General features: G+C 45.3%; 1 protein-coding gene across 12 annotated transcripts in view; it reads right to left on the bottom strand.

The window, feature by feature from the left end:
• LOC140729743 (liprin-beta-2-like) overlaps window positions 1-17972 on the bottom strand; it is a 220114-nt gene that overhangs the window by 21506 nt on the left and 180636 nt on the right. For 10 of the 12 annotated variants that reach the window (XM_073049891.1, XM_073049886.1, XM_073049896.1 and 7 more), the window contains 6 exons: window positions 17508-17676; window positions 14033-14065; window positions 10648-10786; window positions 10112-10240; window positions 4884-5034; window positions 3865-3976 (listed from right to left, as the gene is read on the bottom strand). In XM_073049891.1, coding sequence (XP_072905992.1) covers window positions 3865-3976; window positions 4884-5034; window positions 10112-10240; window positions 10648-10786; window positions 14033-14065; window positions 17508-17676 — 733 coding nt within the window. The remainder of the gene's footprint in view (window positions 1-3864; window positions 3977-4883; window positions 5035-10111; window positions 10241-10647; window positions 10787-14032; window positions 14066-17507; window positions 17677-17972) is intronic. The other 2 variants (XM_073049892.1, XM_073049895.1) reach the window with 1 other exon arrangement.

The following is a 17972-nucleotide window of genomic DNA, read 5'->3' as shown; positions in this document are numbered from 1 at the left end:
TGAAGTTCCAATTCCCAAGCACGTTTAACCTTATCATTAGACATCATTCGTAAATTCATTAGCCGTTTATATATAATGGCTATCAATCCTTTTTGAAGTGGTTTAAGCTGAAAGATGGCATCTATCATATTTGGTAAATGAGCAAATGGGTAATTCGGTAACAAATAGCGTAAAAAATTCTTGACTTGTAAATATCTAAAAATTCGTGCATTAGATATATCATATTTATCCACTGGTTGCGAAAAAGACATTAAACAATCCTCTAAAAACAAATCTAAAAAAGTTTTTATTCCCTTAGTTTTCCATGTTAAAAAGGACTTATCCAAAATTGATGGTTTAAAAATAGTTAAGATGGATATTACTAGACAGAACAAAGTTATTTAAGTCAAAAAATCTGCGAAACTGAAACCAAATTTTAATGCATGTCCAACAATGGGACTAAGATCTTGTCTACCAGTCCTAGAAAGCAAAAAAGGAAGAGGAGCTCCCAGTAAAGAAGCCAAAGAAAACCCCCTTACCGAGCTCTCCTCCAAGTCCAACCATGAAGGACAGTCCTGATTATCTATACCGCGAATCCAAAAAGTAATATAACGAATATTAATTGCCCAGTAATAAAATCTAGTTTGGTAACGCCAAGCCTCCATCTTTATCTAGTGCATATCTAGTGCATATTTTTTCTAGTATAAATCCCACCTGTGACAAATGCAATGCTGAGGTGGCTACCTTAACTCATATGTTTTGGTCCTGTAGAAAGTTAATTTTTGGAGAGATGTTTTTAGAACGTTATCAAAAGTCATAGGTTTGGACCTACAACCTAAGTCATTTACTGCAATCTTTGGGATTATTCCAAAGGAAGCAGGAAATGTTCCTGCTTCTGCTCAACGCATGATAGCTTTTTCAACTTTATTGGCTATGAGAACTATTCTATTGCATTAGAAAGATCCCAATCCACCTCTGTTTTCTCTGGCTCTCCTCCATTATGTCGTGTTTAAGTTTGGAGAAAATTAGAAGTCGGACGTTTGATACATTTTTAAAATTTGAGCAACTTGGCGACCTTTTATTCAATATTTTCATACGATCTAATTTTTCTTTTTTTTAAACTTTTTTTAGGTAATTTTTTTTTCTTCTCCGCTAAGTTTTAGATTTGACCAGAAGTATTTTTCCCTTTTTTTAATTATATCCTCAAAATAGACTGCCCAGTCCCCCTTTTTTTTTGTTTTAGGTTAGTTTAGTGTTTTCTTTTCTCTATAATAGAAATTCTGAGTCTTTTTTTTCTATGAATTGTTAAGAGGGGTTGTGGTTCTTTTATTTATATTAGCTCAATATTACACTATACATGATTTTGACAGTGTCTATTCTTTTTTGTTTGTACTTTTATTGAAATATGTATTTGAGATAACTTCTCCTCTGACTTGTATTTATCCTTATTCTTTTAAATCAATAAAAAAATTGAAAATGAGACGTTATATTGTCTCTCACCATTGCCCTGATCTCACCTTTAATTAAGAGCGCTATCCTACCTCACTTACCTTCCTGTCTATCCTTCCGTATTACCTGATATCCTTGGATATTTCATTCCCAATCCTCTCCACCCTGCAACCATGTTTCTGTAATGGCCACTAAATCATACCTCTTTGTACTGATTAGAGCCACAAGTTCACTGACCCTGTTTCGAATACTATGGGCATTCCAACGAAGTTCCCATTATTCTCACCGTGGTTTTAAAATCTTGTAATCTTTTACCCTCTTGCACGTTGCTTTTCTTCACTCCACTCTTACTTTTCTCTCTTTTCTCTTGTTTTTTCTTTATCTTTATGCACACTTTTCTTTTTTACTTTATCCATACTTCTCCAATCTGTTGAACTCACTCCCCTACTATTTAGTTTAAAGCTCTATCCACAGCCCTAGTGTAACATTGTTATACCTCGGGCGTCAAAGTCTGACTTCAATCCCAGTGTCCTCTATAAGGAGTTTATATGTCCTTCACGTTGAATGTGTGGGTTTCCTCTGGGTGCTCCAGTTTCCTCCCACAGTCCAAAAATGTACTGGTTAGTAGGTTAAGTGGTCATTGTAAATTGTCCAGTGATTAGACTAGGGTTAAATTGGGGATTGCTGGCAAAATAGCATGGTGGGTTGCAAGGGCCTGTACCACACTGTATTTCTAAATAAAAATAAATAAAACAAAAAATAACACAAAACATCAACAATTCCTCTCCTCCTACAGATGCTGCTAAACCTGCTGTGTATTTCAGCAGTTTTGTGTTGTGTTTCAAATCAGTCTCAGCTCTCTCGTGCTGAGACCCGGGATGGTGCTCGCACGGAGTTTGTCACAAAATGAGGGACATCACCAGCTGTTTTTTGGCCACAACACCCACAGTCAGCACTGACACTGCTGGGCAACACCAGAGGAGATGCAACAACAGCAGCTCATAAAGGTGATGAATGGACTTGTAAATGAAACAACAATAACACATACCGAGCTGTGCAAATGACTTGGGCACGCAGAGTAGGTGTGTATGTACGTATGTATGAGTGTGGGAGGGATGTGGCAGAGACGGAATGCCAGGCTCAGGTGGGAGGTGTGTGGGTGCAGACACGCCCAACCCTGAGACTTTGGGCAAGGTCAATTGATTCCATACAATTGGTTTATTGATCATTACAGAATGTCGCTCTGGTACATCCCACTCTCTCCCCTCTCCCTTCCCCTTTTCCCAACCCTGATTCCTCTCTCCTTGCCCCCTTCCCACTCTCAGACCACAACAGAGACTCGTTCCAGAATCAGGTTTATCATCACTCACATCTGTCATGAAATTATTTTTTTTGTGGCAGCAGTACAGTGCAATACTAAAAATTACTACAGTTCTGTGCAAAAGTCTTAGGTTCCCTGAATGTATATATGTGCCTAAGACTTTTGCCCAGTACGGTGGCTCTGGGTTTAATTCAGCTTCAGTCCAGTGGGAATATTCCTTTAGAGAAGTATAGTAGTGGAATGGTTAGTGTAATGCTGTTAAGGTGCCAACAACCCTGGTTCGCTTTCAGCCGCTCTCGGTAAGGAGTTTGTACGTTCTCCCTGTGACCTTGTGGGTATCCTCCAGGTGACTAGTTTTGTCCCACATGCCAAAGGCATACAGTGTTAGGTTAATTGGCCAGCACAGCCTCAATGGGCCGAATGGTCTAATTCTGCTCCTATGTCTTATGTTCTTAGGGGTGGGTCTGTTACCATGCTGTATCTCTAGATCTAAAAATCTGTATCTTTAAATAAATGCAGAAGACTGTACAGATGCTGGAAATCTTGAGCAATACACACACTTCTTCTGCCCTTTACTTCGTCCACCTATCACCCCACCCCCCATTTCTTACATCATCTCCCCTCCCCTACCTGGTCTCACCTATCACCTGCCAGCTTGTCCTCTTTCCCCTCCCCTATTCACCTTCCCCCTCACCAGGTCTCACCTGCCACCTGCCAGCCTGTACTACTTCCCCTCCCCCACCTTCTTATTCTGGCTCTGCCCTCTCCTTTCCAGTCCTGATGAAGGGTCTCGGCCCGAAACACGACTGTATATTACTCTCTGTAGATGCTGTCTGACCTGCTGTTTCCTCTAGTGTTTTGTGTGTGTGTTGATCTAAATCTTTATTCTTCAGGACATCTGTAAAGTTTGCTAGAGTCCTCAGTGGCAATAACAACTTCTCAAACTCTGAATGAACGGCGCCCTTCCTTGATCCACCAATCACCTACTGGTCCGTTTCTGCCTTCCCCCCCTCCTCTTTACTTTGGGAACCTCTCCTCTCCCGGTCCTGAGGGGGAAGCTCAAGCCTGTGAACTCTGACCGAACCGTGTCCAGCGCACACGTGTTCCACACTCACGTGTTACCCAAATGTGGTTGAGCTTCCCGGGGCCGTCGTTCTGACCGCTCTCCACTGCCTTCTGTAGCGCCTGGATCTTCTTCCTGTGCAGAGGGTGCTTGATTCCGAGTTCCTGTGTGCAAAATTATCACAAGAGAGAAAAAAACAATCAAAGGAGACCTCCATACCATAAGGTGTAGGACCAGAATTAGGCAATTCAGCCCATTGAGTCTGCTCTGTCATTAAATCATGGCTAGTTTATTATCCCTTTCAACCTCATTCTCCTGTATTTACCCCATAACTCTTAACCCCCTGACTAATCAAGAACCTATCAACCTCCACTTTAAACACACCCAATGACTTGGCCTCCACATCTGCTTGTGACAATTAATTCCACAGATTCACCACTCTCTGGCTAAAGAAATACCTCTCATCTCCATTCTAAAGGGACATCTCTCTATTCCGAGGCTGTGCCTCTGGTCCTAGACTCCCCCACCATAGGAAACATCCTCTCCATGTCCATTCTATCTGGGCCTTTCAATATTTGATGGGTTTCTTCCCCAACCTCTTCACTCCAGTGAGTACAGGCCCAGAGCCGACAAATGCTTTTCATTCGCTAACCCTTTCATTCCTGGGATCATTCTTTAGGTGTGGCATGCTAGTTTGGTGGCTAGTGTAACACTCTACAGTACACACGACCAGGGTTCAACTTGCACTGTTGTCTGTAAGGAGTTTGTCCATTCTCTCTGCGATCACATAGGTTTCCTCTGGGTGCTCTGGTTTCCTCCCACAATCCAAAAGGCCTGTGGGTTACATGGGTGTAATTTGGAAGGGCTTGTTACTGTGCCGTATCTCACAATAAAATTTTAAAAAGCTCCTTTGGACAGTCTGTAATGCTAGCAATTTTCTCCACAAACACTTTATCTTGGTCTTTCAAAAGCAAGACCTCTAACACCACCCACACTGACAGACACACAAACAAGCAAGTAATGTAGCAAAGTCCCTGTGTCTTCCGCTTACCCTGCTCAGTGATGTCTTACCTTCTCCAGTTCTTGGGGTGTTGCTGCAAGTAATTTCTGTCCAGTACTGACCCACTGTCTGGCCAAAGCCACATACTGACTCAGGCCGGCATTCTCGAGCCAAGTGCACACCTGCTCAGTTGTCCACTGCTGGAAAGGTATGCTGGGATCCCTGGAAAAATATCATCATTGAAAGCTTAAACCCTGGAACAGGGGAGTCATGGAACATTCTGGCAAAGAAACAGACCAGTAGCACTTTCGCCATTTCACTTTTGTCTAATTTCACTCCCAGACCTTTAACACCTCGTCCTGTCAAAAGATTTATTTAAAGAAATACTTTATTTGTCACATATACATCAAAATGCACGCACTTTACAGTATCATCGACTCTGGTTCAATTCCTGCTGATGTTTGTAATGAGTTTGTACGTTTTCCCTGTGGCTGTGTGGGTTTCCTCCAGGCACTCCACTTTCCTCACACAGTCCAAAGAAGTTCTGGTTAGCAGGTTAACTGGTCATTGTAAATTGTCCCACGATGAGGCTCGGGGTAAATCGGGGGTTGCTGGGCAGCACAGCCCAAATGGCCAGAAGGGCCTGCTCCACATTACAATTCCAAATAAAATAAAATATAAAAAACATCAAAACATCGAGTGAAATGTACCTTTAGCATCGAGGATGTGCTGAGGGCACACCCATGCTTCTGGCACCAACATAACATGCCAACAACCTACCAACCCGTCCATCTGAGGAACGTGGGAGGAACCCAGAGACACTGGAGGAAACCACAGGGTAACGGGGAGAGCCCCATCAGGCAGCTGGGGGAATCGAACCAGCTGGGGCTCTGAAGCTTAATGATAACTATTACACAAACATGCCGTGCTTTCTCATTCCCAAACCTTTAACATCTCACCCGGTCTAATTCCACTCAGACTACCTGTCATCTAAAGGCACATCACTTTCTGCCCGCACAGCCTCCAACCTGGCAGTGCGAGCAGCGAATTGTCCAACTCCCAGTCACTGCTGCTTGTCTGTCCTTTTGCCTCTCCCCCCCCGATCTACCTGGTCCTCGTCACTGCGTCTCTTTCTCCTCCTCCACCCTCTCCATCTGCCCATCACCCACACATCCCTCGGCGACTAGCTTGGTAAGACAGCTTAATTTTCAGCTCTGTGGTGGTGTGGAGTCTCTACCAAGTCAGGCGCAAGGCAGGTGGAAGCAGGTGCTGGATGCTTGAATGAGCAGCCGGTGCAGATCACAAGTCCTGGTTGTGTGACCGCTGACGCCAGGTAGACAATCTCTGAATAGTACTGATAATGGCTGGGGACACCCATCTTGTAAAGACACTGCCCAGAAGGCAATGGCAAACCACTTCTACACAAAATAAAGACGACCATGATCACTAACATCATACGATGTGGCACATGGTGATATCTGCCTGTGATTAGTGACGTCAGTAATCACTTGATTCCACATGCACTGACCACAATTATCAACATAGCCACTGAGTGTATGTTCATGCTCTCCTGCTGCTGCACCCCATCCACTTCAAGGTCTAACGTGTTGTGCATTCAGTTATGCTCTTCTGCACACCGCTGTTTCCACGTGCGGTTATTTGAATTACTGTCATCTTCCTGCCACCTGGAACCAGTCTGGCCTCTCTCATCGACAAGGTGCGTTCACTCACAGAACTGCCGCTCACTGGATTATTTTTGCTTACCTCACCATTCTGGGGAAACTCTACAGTGAAAATCTAGCAGATCATTTGTTTCTGAGATACTCAAACCACCCCTTCTGGCACCAACAATCACTCCACAGTCAAAGTAATTTAAGACTACATTTGATGCTCGTTCTGAACAAATGATCCTCTTGACCACATCTGCATGCTTTTATGCATTGAGTTGCTGCCACATGATTGGCTGATTAGATATTTGCATTAATGAGTGGGTGTAACCACAAGGAGGAACTAAATATCAGCTAATTATCGTAGGGTGTTGTAGGAAGCAGAGAATGGCAGGTTGATTTTGGAACTGGTAGCTCGTGCCCTGCGGTGTTCTCCAGGGTGTTGGTGCTGGGTCATCGCTGTTTCTCATCTACATCACCGATTTGGACAGGAAGTTTGAGACAGTACAAGGGAACACAAGAACAGAATAAACATTTCGGGCTGAGTCCCCTCATCAGGTCCGGAAAGGAAGGCGGCAGGAGGGAAGGAGGACAAGCCGGCAGGTGAGACCAGGCGAGGGGGATGGTGGGTGGGTGTGAGAGGAGGGTTGGAATAATGTGCACCATTAAGTACATCTGCATGGACCACTCTTGCAGGAAAGCAGCATCCAACTTCAAGGATGTTCACCATCTAGCCATACTCTCTTCTCACTGCTGCCGTCACACAAGAACCTCCGGACTCACACCAGCAGGTTCAGGAACAGTTATTACCCCTCAGCCTCTTCAACCAGATGGGATAACTTCACTCGCCCAATCACTGAACCGTTTCTACAGTCCACAGACTCAATTTCAAGGACCCTTCATCTCATTACTCGATTTTTATCACTTATTTATTGATAATAATAATTTTTTTCTCTTCTGTATTTGCACAGATGGCTATTTTCTGTACTTTAGTATCGTCCATCCTGTTGGGTGTGGTCTACCATTGATTCTATTGTGCTTCTTGAATTTGAATCTCAGGGTTGTATATGGTGACACAAATGTTCTTTCATAATTGAGTTATTTCGAACTTTGACTGTACAAGGCATGATTACTAAGTTTGCACATGTTTCTAAAATATCTGGTGTAGTTGACAGTGAAGACCTTCATCAGGATTCACAGAGGGATCTTAATCAGCTGGATAATTGGGCCAAGGAATGGTAAACGGAGTTGAATTCAGATAAATGCAGGGTGTTGCGTTTTGGGAAGCAAGTGATGCCAGGACTTTTACAGTGAATGGAGGGGCTGTTGTGACTGTCGTAGATTTGAGTTCAAGGACATGGTTTCCTGAAAGTGGTGAAGAAGGAATTTGAGACGCTGGCGTTCATCAGCTAGGGCACTTGAACCTGAAGGGCATCAAAGGTTATAGGTAGAAGGCAGAAGAATGGATCAGTCATGTTCAAATTGGGTGGTGGGGTGGAGATGTGTCTCTACGAAAGAAGGGATAAGGTGTTCCTTCCCTCTGCTAGCCTGCAGGTTACTCTTGGACAAGGTGTAGCATCTGCTTAGCCCCCTGATCAGGGTCATGTGAAACCATGGGAGCAGGTGGTGGATGGTTGTATTAGCAGCTGGTTTATATCATGCCCATAAGACCATAAGACATAGGAGCAGAATTAGGCCATCTGGCCCATCGAGTTTGCTCTGCCATTCAATCATGGCTGATCCTTTTTTTCATTTCCTCCTCAACCCCAGTTCCCAGACTTCTCCCTGTAACCTTTGATGCAGTGTCCAATCAAGAACCTATCAATCTCTGTCTTAAATACATCCAACAACCTGGCCTCCACAGCTGGTTGTGGCAACAAATTCCACAAATTCATCAGCCTTTGGTTAAAGAAATTTCTCCACATCTCTGTTTTGAAAGGGCGCCCCTTTATCCTGAGGCTGTGCCCTCTTCTCCTAGACTCTCCCACATCCTTACCACATCTACTCTGTCTAGGCCTTTCAACATTCAAAAGATTTCAATGAGATCTGCCCTCATCCTTCTGAATTCTAGCGAGTACAGACCCAGAACCATCAAATATTCCTTGTATGATAACCTTTTCATTCCTGGAATCATCCTTGTGAACTTCCTCTGTATCCTCTCCAACGCCAGCACATTTTTTCTAAGATGAGGGGCCCAAAACTGTTCACAATCCTCAAGGTGAGGCCTCACCAGTGCCTTATACAGCATCAGCATCACACACTTGCTCTTGTATTCTAGACCTCTTGAAATGAATACTAACATGCCATTTGCCTTCCTCACCACTGACTCAACCTGTAAGTTAACCTTCAGGGTGTTCTTCACAAGGACTCCCAAGTCCCTCTGCATCTCAGATTTTTGGATTTTCACCCTGTTTAGAAAACAGTCCGCACGTTTATTTCTACTACCAAAGTGCATCACCATGCATTTTCCAAAATTGTATTTCATTTACCACTTTCTTGCTCATTGTCCTGATCTGTCTAAGTCCTTCTGCATTCTACCTGTTTCATCAACACTACCTGCCCCTCCACTAATCTTTGTATCATCTGCAAACTTGGCAACAAATCCATCTATTCCATCATCTAAATCATTTATACACAGCATAAAAAGAAGTGGCCCCAACACCCACTTCTGCGGAACACCACTAGTCACTGGCAGCCAACCAGAAAAGGATCCTTTTATTCCCACTTGCTGCCTCCTGGTTATACAACCGCTGATGCCAGGCAGATAGTCTCTGAAGAGTATTGATAATGCCCGAGGTCACCCGACTTGTAAGGACACTGTCCAGAAGAAGGCAATGGCAAACCACTTCTGTAGAAAAATTTGCCAAGAACAATCATAGTTAAGGATAGACCATGATTGCCCATGTCATACAATATGGCACATAACAATGATAATGATAATTGAAAGGCAGAGCAAACCTGATGGGCCGAATGGCCTAATTCTGCTGCTATGTCTTATGGATTTTTTCCCAAATCTGAATACATTCAGTGGCCACTTTACTTGGTATCTCCTGTACCTAATAAAATGGTGTATGTTTATGGTCTTTGCTGCTGTATCCCATCCACTTCAAGATTTGACACTTGCATTCAGAGACGCTCTTCTGCACATCACTATTGTAATGTGTAGTTATCTGACTTACTGTTATGTTCTGTCAGCTTGAACCAGTCTGGCCATTCTCCTGTCTCATTAACAAGGTGTTTTCACCCACAGAACTGTCGTTCACTGGATATTTTTAATTTCACACACCATTCTTTGCTACAGACTGCTGTGCATGAAAACCCCAGGAGATCAACAGTTTCTGAGATACTCAAACCACCCTGTCTGGCACCAACAATCATTCCACGGTCAAAGTCACTTAGATCACATTTCTTCCCCATTCTGATGTTTGGTCTGACCAACAACTGAACCTCTTGACCATGTCAGCAAGTTTTACGCCTTGAGTTTCTGCCACATGATTGATTAGATATTTGCATTAATGAGCAGGTGTACCAAATAAAGTGGCACCAAATAAAGCATAGACACCACATTCAAAAGCATTGTCCTCCCAGACTCTGCCGTGTGACTGGTAATGACCACCCCCTCCAACACTCACATCTGTGCAATGGAGAGTTCCCTCGACCTTGCCAAACAGGGTCCTGTGGTTGCTCGAAGGCCTCCTCTCTTGAATTCCAGTGCACCCTCGTCATCATCCTGGAGTGAACTGGAGTGTGTCCTCCGTATTCTATGTCAGGGATGAGAGAAGGGAGATTACACAGTGTGGAAACAGTCTATTTGCCCCAGTGAGTTCATAGTATGGAGTCATAGAAACAGGCCCATCAACAAACTGCCCACAGAATCAGTGGGGTCTCATTTCCCCTATTTGTGACATTTACCGGGAGTATCGTAGATAAAGGGCTTAAAACATTGTTGAAGGTCCACCACACATCCCACAATCTCCCTGACCTAGTACAGTCAGTAAGGAGGTGAACTAACCTATGCCAACTTGGTCCCATTTATCGTAATTACCAACAGTGAGGCACGAGTCATCCTGTCTGCAAACAGGGAGCTTCCCGATACAGGACAGTTAACCTCACACTCCAAACTGTGAAGATCCGACATACAAAAAAAGTGCTGGAGATTTCAACTCACTTCCCCAGGAATTTCTTCAGCCCTTTGTTCTTTTTATTTTCCGAGGAACTCGGAGGAAGCTGGTCTCCCTCAACAGTCGAGGAGAGAGGAGAAAGGTCGGAGGAGCTGACCGTGGAGTCAACGCTTATCTCTGTCTCCCCTAGAAGGGAAAACAGAGTTAGATATATAAATGATGCTGCTGTACACAGCAGGTAATTTATCCTGTAGCTCATCATTACATCTGGTAAAAGGCTTATTCTTATTACATAAGACATTAAATTAAATTAATTAATTTATTTAAATACAGCGTGCATTAGGTCCTTCCAGCCCTTCAAGCCGTGCTGCCCAGCAACCCCCGATTAGTCTAATCATGGGGCAATTGACAATCATCAATTAACCTACTGGCTAGTACGTTTTTGGAACATGGGAGGAAACCAGAGCACCTGGAGGAAACCCACTCAGTCCCGGGGACAGTGTACAAACTCCAAATGAACCCGGGTCACCTGTGGTGTAAAGTGTGTGCAAAACACTACACCGCAGTGCTGCCCAACAGTGCAGTGCAGGAAGCAGCCCATCAGACCACAGTGTTTGCTGTGAACATGATGCCAAACTAAAATAAATCTCTCCTGCCTGCACCTGATCCATATTCCTGTGTCTGTTCAACAGCCTCTTAAACACCTCCATCATATTTGACCCCATCACCACCGAAAGTATTTACCACACTCTGTGTAAAAACACTACCTGATCTCCCCACTGTACAGTCCTCTAATCGCCGATAATGGGGCAATCAGAACGGAGTACAGTCCTTCACTCCCAGAAGTCACAGCCCTCGTTGCTCTAAACGTATCCTATTAAGTAATTCTACAGTATCCAATGTTTCAGGTATGGCCTCCACTACATCAGTGAGACCCGGCACAGATTGGGGGACACTTTGTTAACACTTTTGCTGCATCCATGCAAGAGACAGGACCTCCTGGTGAGTACAAGCTTCAGTCTGACTTCCTGTTCCCATTCTGACTTGTCAGTCCACGTTCTCCTCTACTGTCACGATGTGGCCACACTCAGGTTGGAGGAACAACACCTCACATTCCGTCTGGGTAGCCTCCAGCCTGATGGCATGAACATCGAATTCTCTAGCTTCTGATAATGGAGACTGGCCCCTCCCATCGGTGCTGCCCTCCGGCGCTCACTCAGTGCTGCCCTCCGGCGCTCGCTCAGTGCTGCCCTCCGGCGCTCGCTCAGCGCTGCCCTCTGGCACTCAGCTGCCCTCCGGCGCTCGCTCAGTGCTGCCCTCTGGCACTCAGCTGCCCTCCGGCACTCGCTCAGCGCTGCCCTCTGGCACTCAGCTGCCCTCCGGTGCTTGCTCAGCGCTGCCCTCCGGCGCTCGCTCAGCGCTGCCCTCCGGCGCTCGCTCAGCGCTGCTCTCTGGCACTCAGCTGCCCTCCGGCGCTCGCTCAGCACTGCCCTCCGGCGCTCGCTCAGCGCTGCTCTCTGGCACTCAGCTGCCCTCCGGCACTCGCTCAGCGCTGCTCTCTGGCACTCAGCTGCCCTCCGGCGCTCGCTCAGTGGAAGAAGCTGGACTAGGACAACATCCCAAGCACCATCAGTCTACAGGCCATGCCACTCGGGGACTTGGGCTATTTTTTTGTGACTGTATGCTTTTCTGTTATTGTAACTACAGTATACATGCTATGTGCTGTTGGGACTGTGTTTTGCATCTTGACCCCAGAGAAACACTGTTTTGTTTGGCTGTATTCATGTGAGTGGTTAAATGACAATTAAACTTGAACTTGAACTCCCTCCTTTCTCTTTCCCCTCCTCTCACCTTCTTATTCTGACTTGAAACCTGCTCAAACAAGGAAGTCTGAACAAACTTCTTGGGAAAAGGGGGTGGGGTGGGCAGGGTGGTGAAAAAGATTTAGGAAGGGATTTCCGGAACTTAGGGCGGCTGAGTGGTGCAGTGGGTAGGGCGACTGTCTCACCGTGCTGGAGACCCAGGTTCAATGCTGACCTCGGCTGCTCTCTGCACCTTCCCCCCATGAATGTGTAGGTTTCCCGTGTGCTTCACTTTCTCCTCACATCCCAAAGACGTGCAGTCAGTAAGTTAATTGTCTGTTGTAAATTGCCCCCAGTTTGTGGGTGAGGGTTAGTGAGTTAACCGTCCACAGTAAATTGCCCCCAGTGTGTGGGTGAGGGTCAGTGAGTTAATTGTGTGCAGTAAATTGCCCCCAGTGTGTGGGTGAGGGTCAGTGAGTTAATTGTGTGCAGTAAATTGCCCCCAGTGTGTGGGTGAGGGTCAGTGAGTTAATCATGCGCAGTAAATTGCCCCCAGTGTGTGGGTGAAGGGTAGAATCTGGTGGGGTTCAACTGAATGGATGATGGTCAGTACAGACTTGATGGGCCAAAGGGCCAGTTTCTGTGCTGTATGTTGCATGTCCATAACAACAGTGGTAGAGAGAAGAGCATCTCTGAATGCCCAACATGGAAGTGGCTGGACTACAGCAGCAGAAGACCATGACATACACTCAGTGCCACTTTATTAGGCACCAGAGGTATTGCTGAGTGAGTTTTTGCAGGTTTGGGCAGCTCCTCCCTGATCACAGTAATAAGAAGTGTCCCAGATGGAGATGGTGCCAAGGTTGGAGAGGATCACAGAGGCAAAGTGGAAATGAACAAGGAAAGATTTAGAAATGTGGATGGGAATTTGATTATCAAGGGATTTCTGGCCTGAAGTCGTGCAGTTGATTGAAGAGAGATGGTTGTGAGTAATGTGCAGCACAGTGAGTCATAATGCACCCACTCCGTATACCATGGTGCGTATCCGCCATTGAGGAATCACATCCCAGTGACCTCACTCCGGACAGCCCCTGATGTATACTCAGCGGTCACTTTAGTAGGTACAGGAATGGAACCTGTAGCCCGTCCACTTCAGGGCTGGACATGTGGTTATTTGAGTTACTGTTGCCTTCCTGTCAGCTTGAACCAGTCTGGCCATTCTCCTCTGACCTCTCTCATTACAAGGTGTTCTCACCCACAGAAATGCTGCTCACTGGATGTTTTTTGTTTTACGCACCATTCTCTGTAAACTCCATGGACTGTTGTATGTGATAATCCCAGAAAATCAGTAATTTCTGAGACACACAAACCACCCCGTCTGGCACCAACAATCATTCCACGGTCAGAGTCACTCAGATCACAGTCCTTCCCCATTCCGATGTTTGGTCTGAACAACAACTGAACCTCTTGACCATGTCTGCGTGCTTTTGCATTGAGTTGCTGCCACACGATTTGCTGATTAGGTATTTGCATTAATGAGTGGGTGTACAGGAGTACCTAATAAAAGTGGTCACTGACATAGAAAGCAGACAAGGCCTGGTCAGTCAGGATCAGTGTCACAGTTCCGTACCTAAATTTGGAGCGCTGGCGCTCCTGATCCGGTCTTCCGCCATCCCCGAAAGCAGCAAGCCACGTGAAGAGAGGAAAAAGTGCGGCAGAGAGGGAGAATTTAAAAAAAGAACAAAAATCGGCAAAACAAGCAGCAAACCCATGCAAAAAAAAACACTCCACAGCAAACACCAACACAGCACCAAGTGATTAGACCGATTAAGATCACAGTAAAACAGCAGATGCTGGAAATACGAAACAAAAACTGAAAATGCTTAGTAGGTCAGGCAGCATCTGTGGAGAGAGAAAAACAGAGACAACACTTTGGGTCGAAACAAAAGCAGTGGATTTGAGGTGTTGCATCTGTTCCCTTTCCAGAAATGGTTAGTCAGATTAACACACACACACACACACACACACACACAGTGCTGGAGTAACTCAGCAGCATCTATGAAGGGGATTAAACAGTCGACATTTCGGGCTGAGACCCTTCATCAGGCCTGGAAAGGAAGGGGGAAGAAGCCAGAATTAGAAGTTGGGGGGAGGAGAAGGGAGGGAGTACAAACCGACAGGTAATAGGTGAGACCAGTTGAAAGGGAAAATGGGTGGGTGGGAGAGGGGGAAGATACTGTAAGGGGACAGGGGGAAAAGGTAAAAGTTGAAGAAGGAATCTGCTAGGAGAGGACAGTAGACCATGGGGAAAAAAAAGGGAGAAGGAGGGGAACCTAATGGAGGTGATAGGCAGATGAGGAATAGAGATGGGATAAGAGAGGATCCAGAATGGGGATTGGAAGAAGAGAAGAGGGGAGGGGTAGAAATTACCAGAAGATGGAGAAATTGATATTCATGCCATCAGGTTGGCCAGAATATGAGGTGAGTGGCCTGAGCGTGGCCTGATTGATTCTTGGTTTCAGTTCAGGCCACTTGAGCTGAACTTAGGTAAAATTAAAGAAGCATTTACTTAACTTTACTTTTAACTATCAAGCTGGACACTTATTGATCTTGTTTAATATTCTACCTCCTCAAAACTCTTCTAATAAGTTATCTCTGGTGAATCAAGAAAGCCAGAGCTTGCAACACCGCACTGTGACATCTGAGGGAAACATTGGCACGGTAATTTATAACGGAAATTATTGGCATGACATCAAATCTACCTGACTGGAAGCACTGCTAACAGACAAAGTTAGTGCACCTATTCATGGGGGAAGAGAGAGTACAAATGAATTTGATGCCTAAAGCACAAATAAAAACAATTGTGGATGAACATTTCGTGCCCAACCCAATATCACTTTAGCCAAATTACTGGAGATCTGCAACCTCAGTCAAGGCCAGAGGTCAAATGGTTGAGAGCAAATGTCAAAGAAGATTGTGACTCTTTGACAGACCAAATTTCTGAAGCACTGTAAACACTTTCCTTATAACTGGTATCTATGGGAGTCCACTATAAGAATCATAGTAACAGAGCACAGGGACAGGCCAAATTCAACAATGCCTGTCTAAGCTGGTCCTATTTGCTTGTGCCTGGTCCATATTCCTCTAAACCAGGGCTTCCCAACCTGGGGTCCACAGACCCCTTGCTTAATGGTAGGGGTGCATGGCATAAAAAAAGTTTGGGAACTCCTGTTCTAAACCTTTCTCATCCACACACCTGTCCAAATGTCTTTTAAATGTTGTGAAATTATCTGCCTCAATCACTTCCTCTAGCAGCTTGATCCATTTATATATACTAGACTCTGGGTAAGGAAGTTCCCCCTCAGGTCCTTTTTAAACCTCCCCTGTCTCACATTAAATCCAAGCCCTCTAGTTCTTGATTCATTGGGATATGTCAGAAGTTGGATTCCCAGTGAGTGAGAGTTTGAGAGTCCAGGGCAAAAGGAATGCAGTCTTGGACCTTGCCTGTCCTGGAGTGAGTGTGAGAGTGAAAGAGAGTGCGATTGAGTGCGAGTGTGGGAGAAGGGCTTATTCTGCTGTTGTCTTGTTTTGTTGCTTATTGTGTTCTGTGTTGTTCTGCTGGACATTGAGGGCATATTATGTTGATGTTGGAATGTGCTTGTGGGCTGGTCCCAGCTCATCCTTGGGTGTGTTGGCTGTTAACACAAACAACAATTTCACTGTATATTTTGATGTACATGTGATAAAAACTGAACCTGACTCCAACCCCGGAGAAACGATGGTGTGCATTCACCTGATGTATCTGTCTGTTAACACAACCTGACTCCAACCCTGGAGAAACGATGGTGTGCATTCACCTGATGTATCTGTCTGTTAACACAACCTGACTCCAACCCTGGAGAAACGATGGTGTGCATTCACCTGATGTATCTGTCTGTTAACACAACCTGACTCCAACCCTGGAGAAACGATGGTGTGCATTCACCTGATGTATCTGTCTGTTAACACAACCTGACTCCAACCCTGGAGAAACGATGGTGTGCATTCACCTGATGTATCTGTCTGTTAACACAACCTGACTCCAACCCCGGAGAAACGATGGTGTGCATTCACCTGATGTATCTGTCTGTTAACACAACCTGACTCCAACCCTGGAGAAACGATGGTGTGCATTCACCTGATGTATCTGTCTGTTAACACAACCTGACTCCAACCCTGGAGAAGCAACAGTGTGCATTCACCTGATGTATCTGTCTGTTAACACAACCTGACTCCAACCCCGGAGAAACGATGGTGTGCATTCACCTGATGTATCTGTCTGTTAACACAACCTGACTCCAACCCTGGAGAAGCAACAGTGTGCATTCACCTGATCTACACCCTATGTGATACTTTACACTTCTTTAAGGTCACCCTTCAGTCTCCTAGTTCCAAGGAATGAAGTACAACTCTCCCTATGACTCAGTCTCCTTGCAGATATTTTCTGCACTCTTTCCAGCTTAATGGGCATCTTTCCTATAGTATGGCAACCAAAATTGTACACGATATTCCAAATGTGGCCTCTCCAACGACTTACATTACTAGAACTAGGGGACATAACATCAAGGTTCGGGGGAGTAAATTTAGGATGGAGATGAAGAGGAACTGCTTTTCCCAAAGAGTGGTGAATCTGTGGAATTCTCTGCCCAATGAAGCAGTGGAGGCTGCCTCAATAAATATATTTAAGACAAGGTTGGATAGATTTTTGTACAGGAGGGGAATTAAGCGTTACGGGGAAAAGGCTGGTAGGTGGAGATGAATCCATGTTCAGATCAGCCATGATCTTATTGAATGGTGGAGCAGGCTCAACTGGCCAGATGGCCTACTTCTGCTCCTGTTTCTTATGTTCAATGTAATCCCCAAACTGTTACATTCAGTGCTGATGAAGGCCAGCCTGCTAAAAGCCTTCTTCACCACCTTGACTTCCTGCACTGAATGGCCTGCTTCTGTGTTGTTGGACCTGTGACCTATCTCCAAAGGTCTAGCACTGACACAATTGTCTGGATAGACTCCTACTGTTCTGCCAGATTCCATGAACCAAACTTTACCAGTTATACTGTACGTACTCAGATTGGCTGCCGTGCTTTCCCACTCTTCAGGACCTCCTGGTGATGCACTTGGGACCGCAGCCAATTCTTGCTTCAGAGGGAAATGCTCAGCCTTGTCCAAGTGACCAGATGGTGAGAGTTTCCCAGGGAGGGTCTGGTACTTGTTGTCATCCAAGTAAAGTTTCCTCTATTGGACAAAGGCAAGAGATGTTTAATAAATATCAGACTCATCATGTAACCATACATAAGATGATTGGCTATCGGTCTCTCAAACCTACTCCATACCTCCATCAGGGTTCTACATTTCCTCTGTTTTCACAACAATATACCAGAAATTGAGGAGAACTGTGGACACAGTGCAGTCCATCCACAAACCAGCCTCCTTTCCACCGATTCTGTCCACACCTGCCTCTGGAAAGCAGCAAACATAATCTTGGCTCCCTCCCATCCCAGTCATTCTCTCTTCTGCCCCCTTCTATTGGG

Source organism: Hemitrygon akajei, chromosome 6 (genome assembly GCF_048418815.1).
Source record: "Hemitrygon akajei chromosome 6, sHemAka1.3, whole genome shotgun sequence".
Lineage (NCBI taxonomy): Eukaryota > Metazoa > Chordata > Chondrichthyes > Myliobatiformes > Dasyatidae > Hemitrygon > Hemitrygon akajei.
The sequence above is the reverse complement of the archived record's forward strand: the minus strand, read 5'-3'. Positions and strand labels throughout refer to the sequence as shown.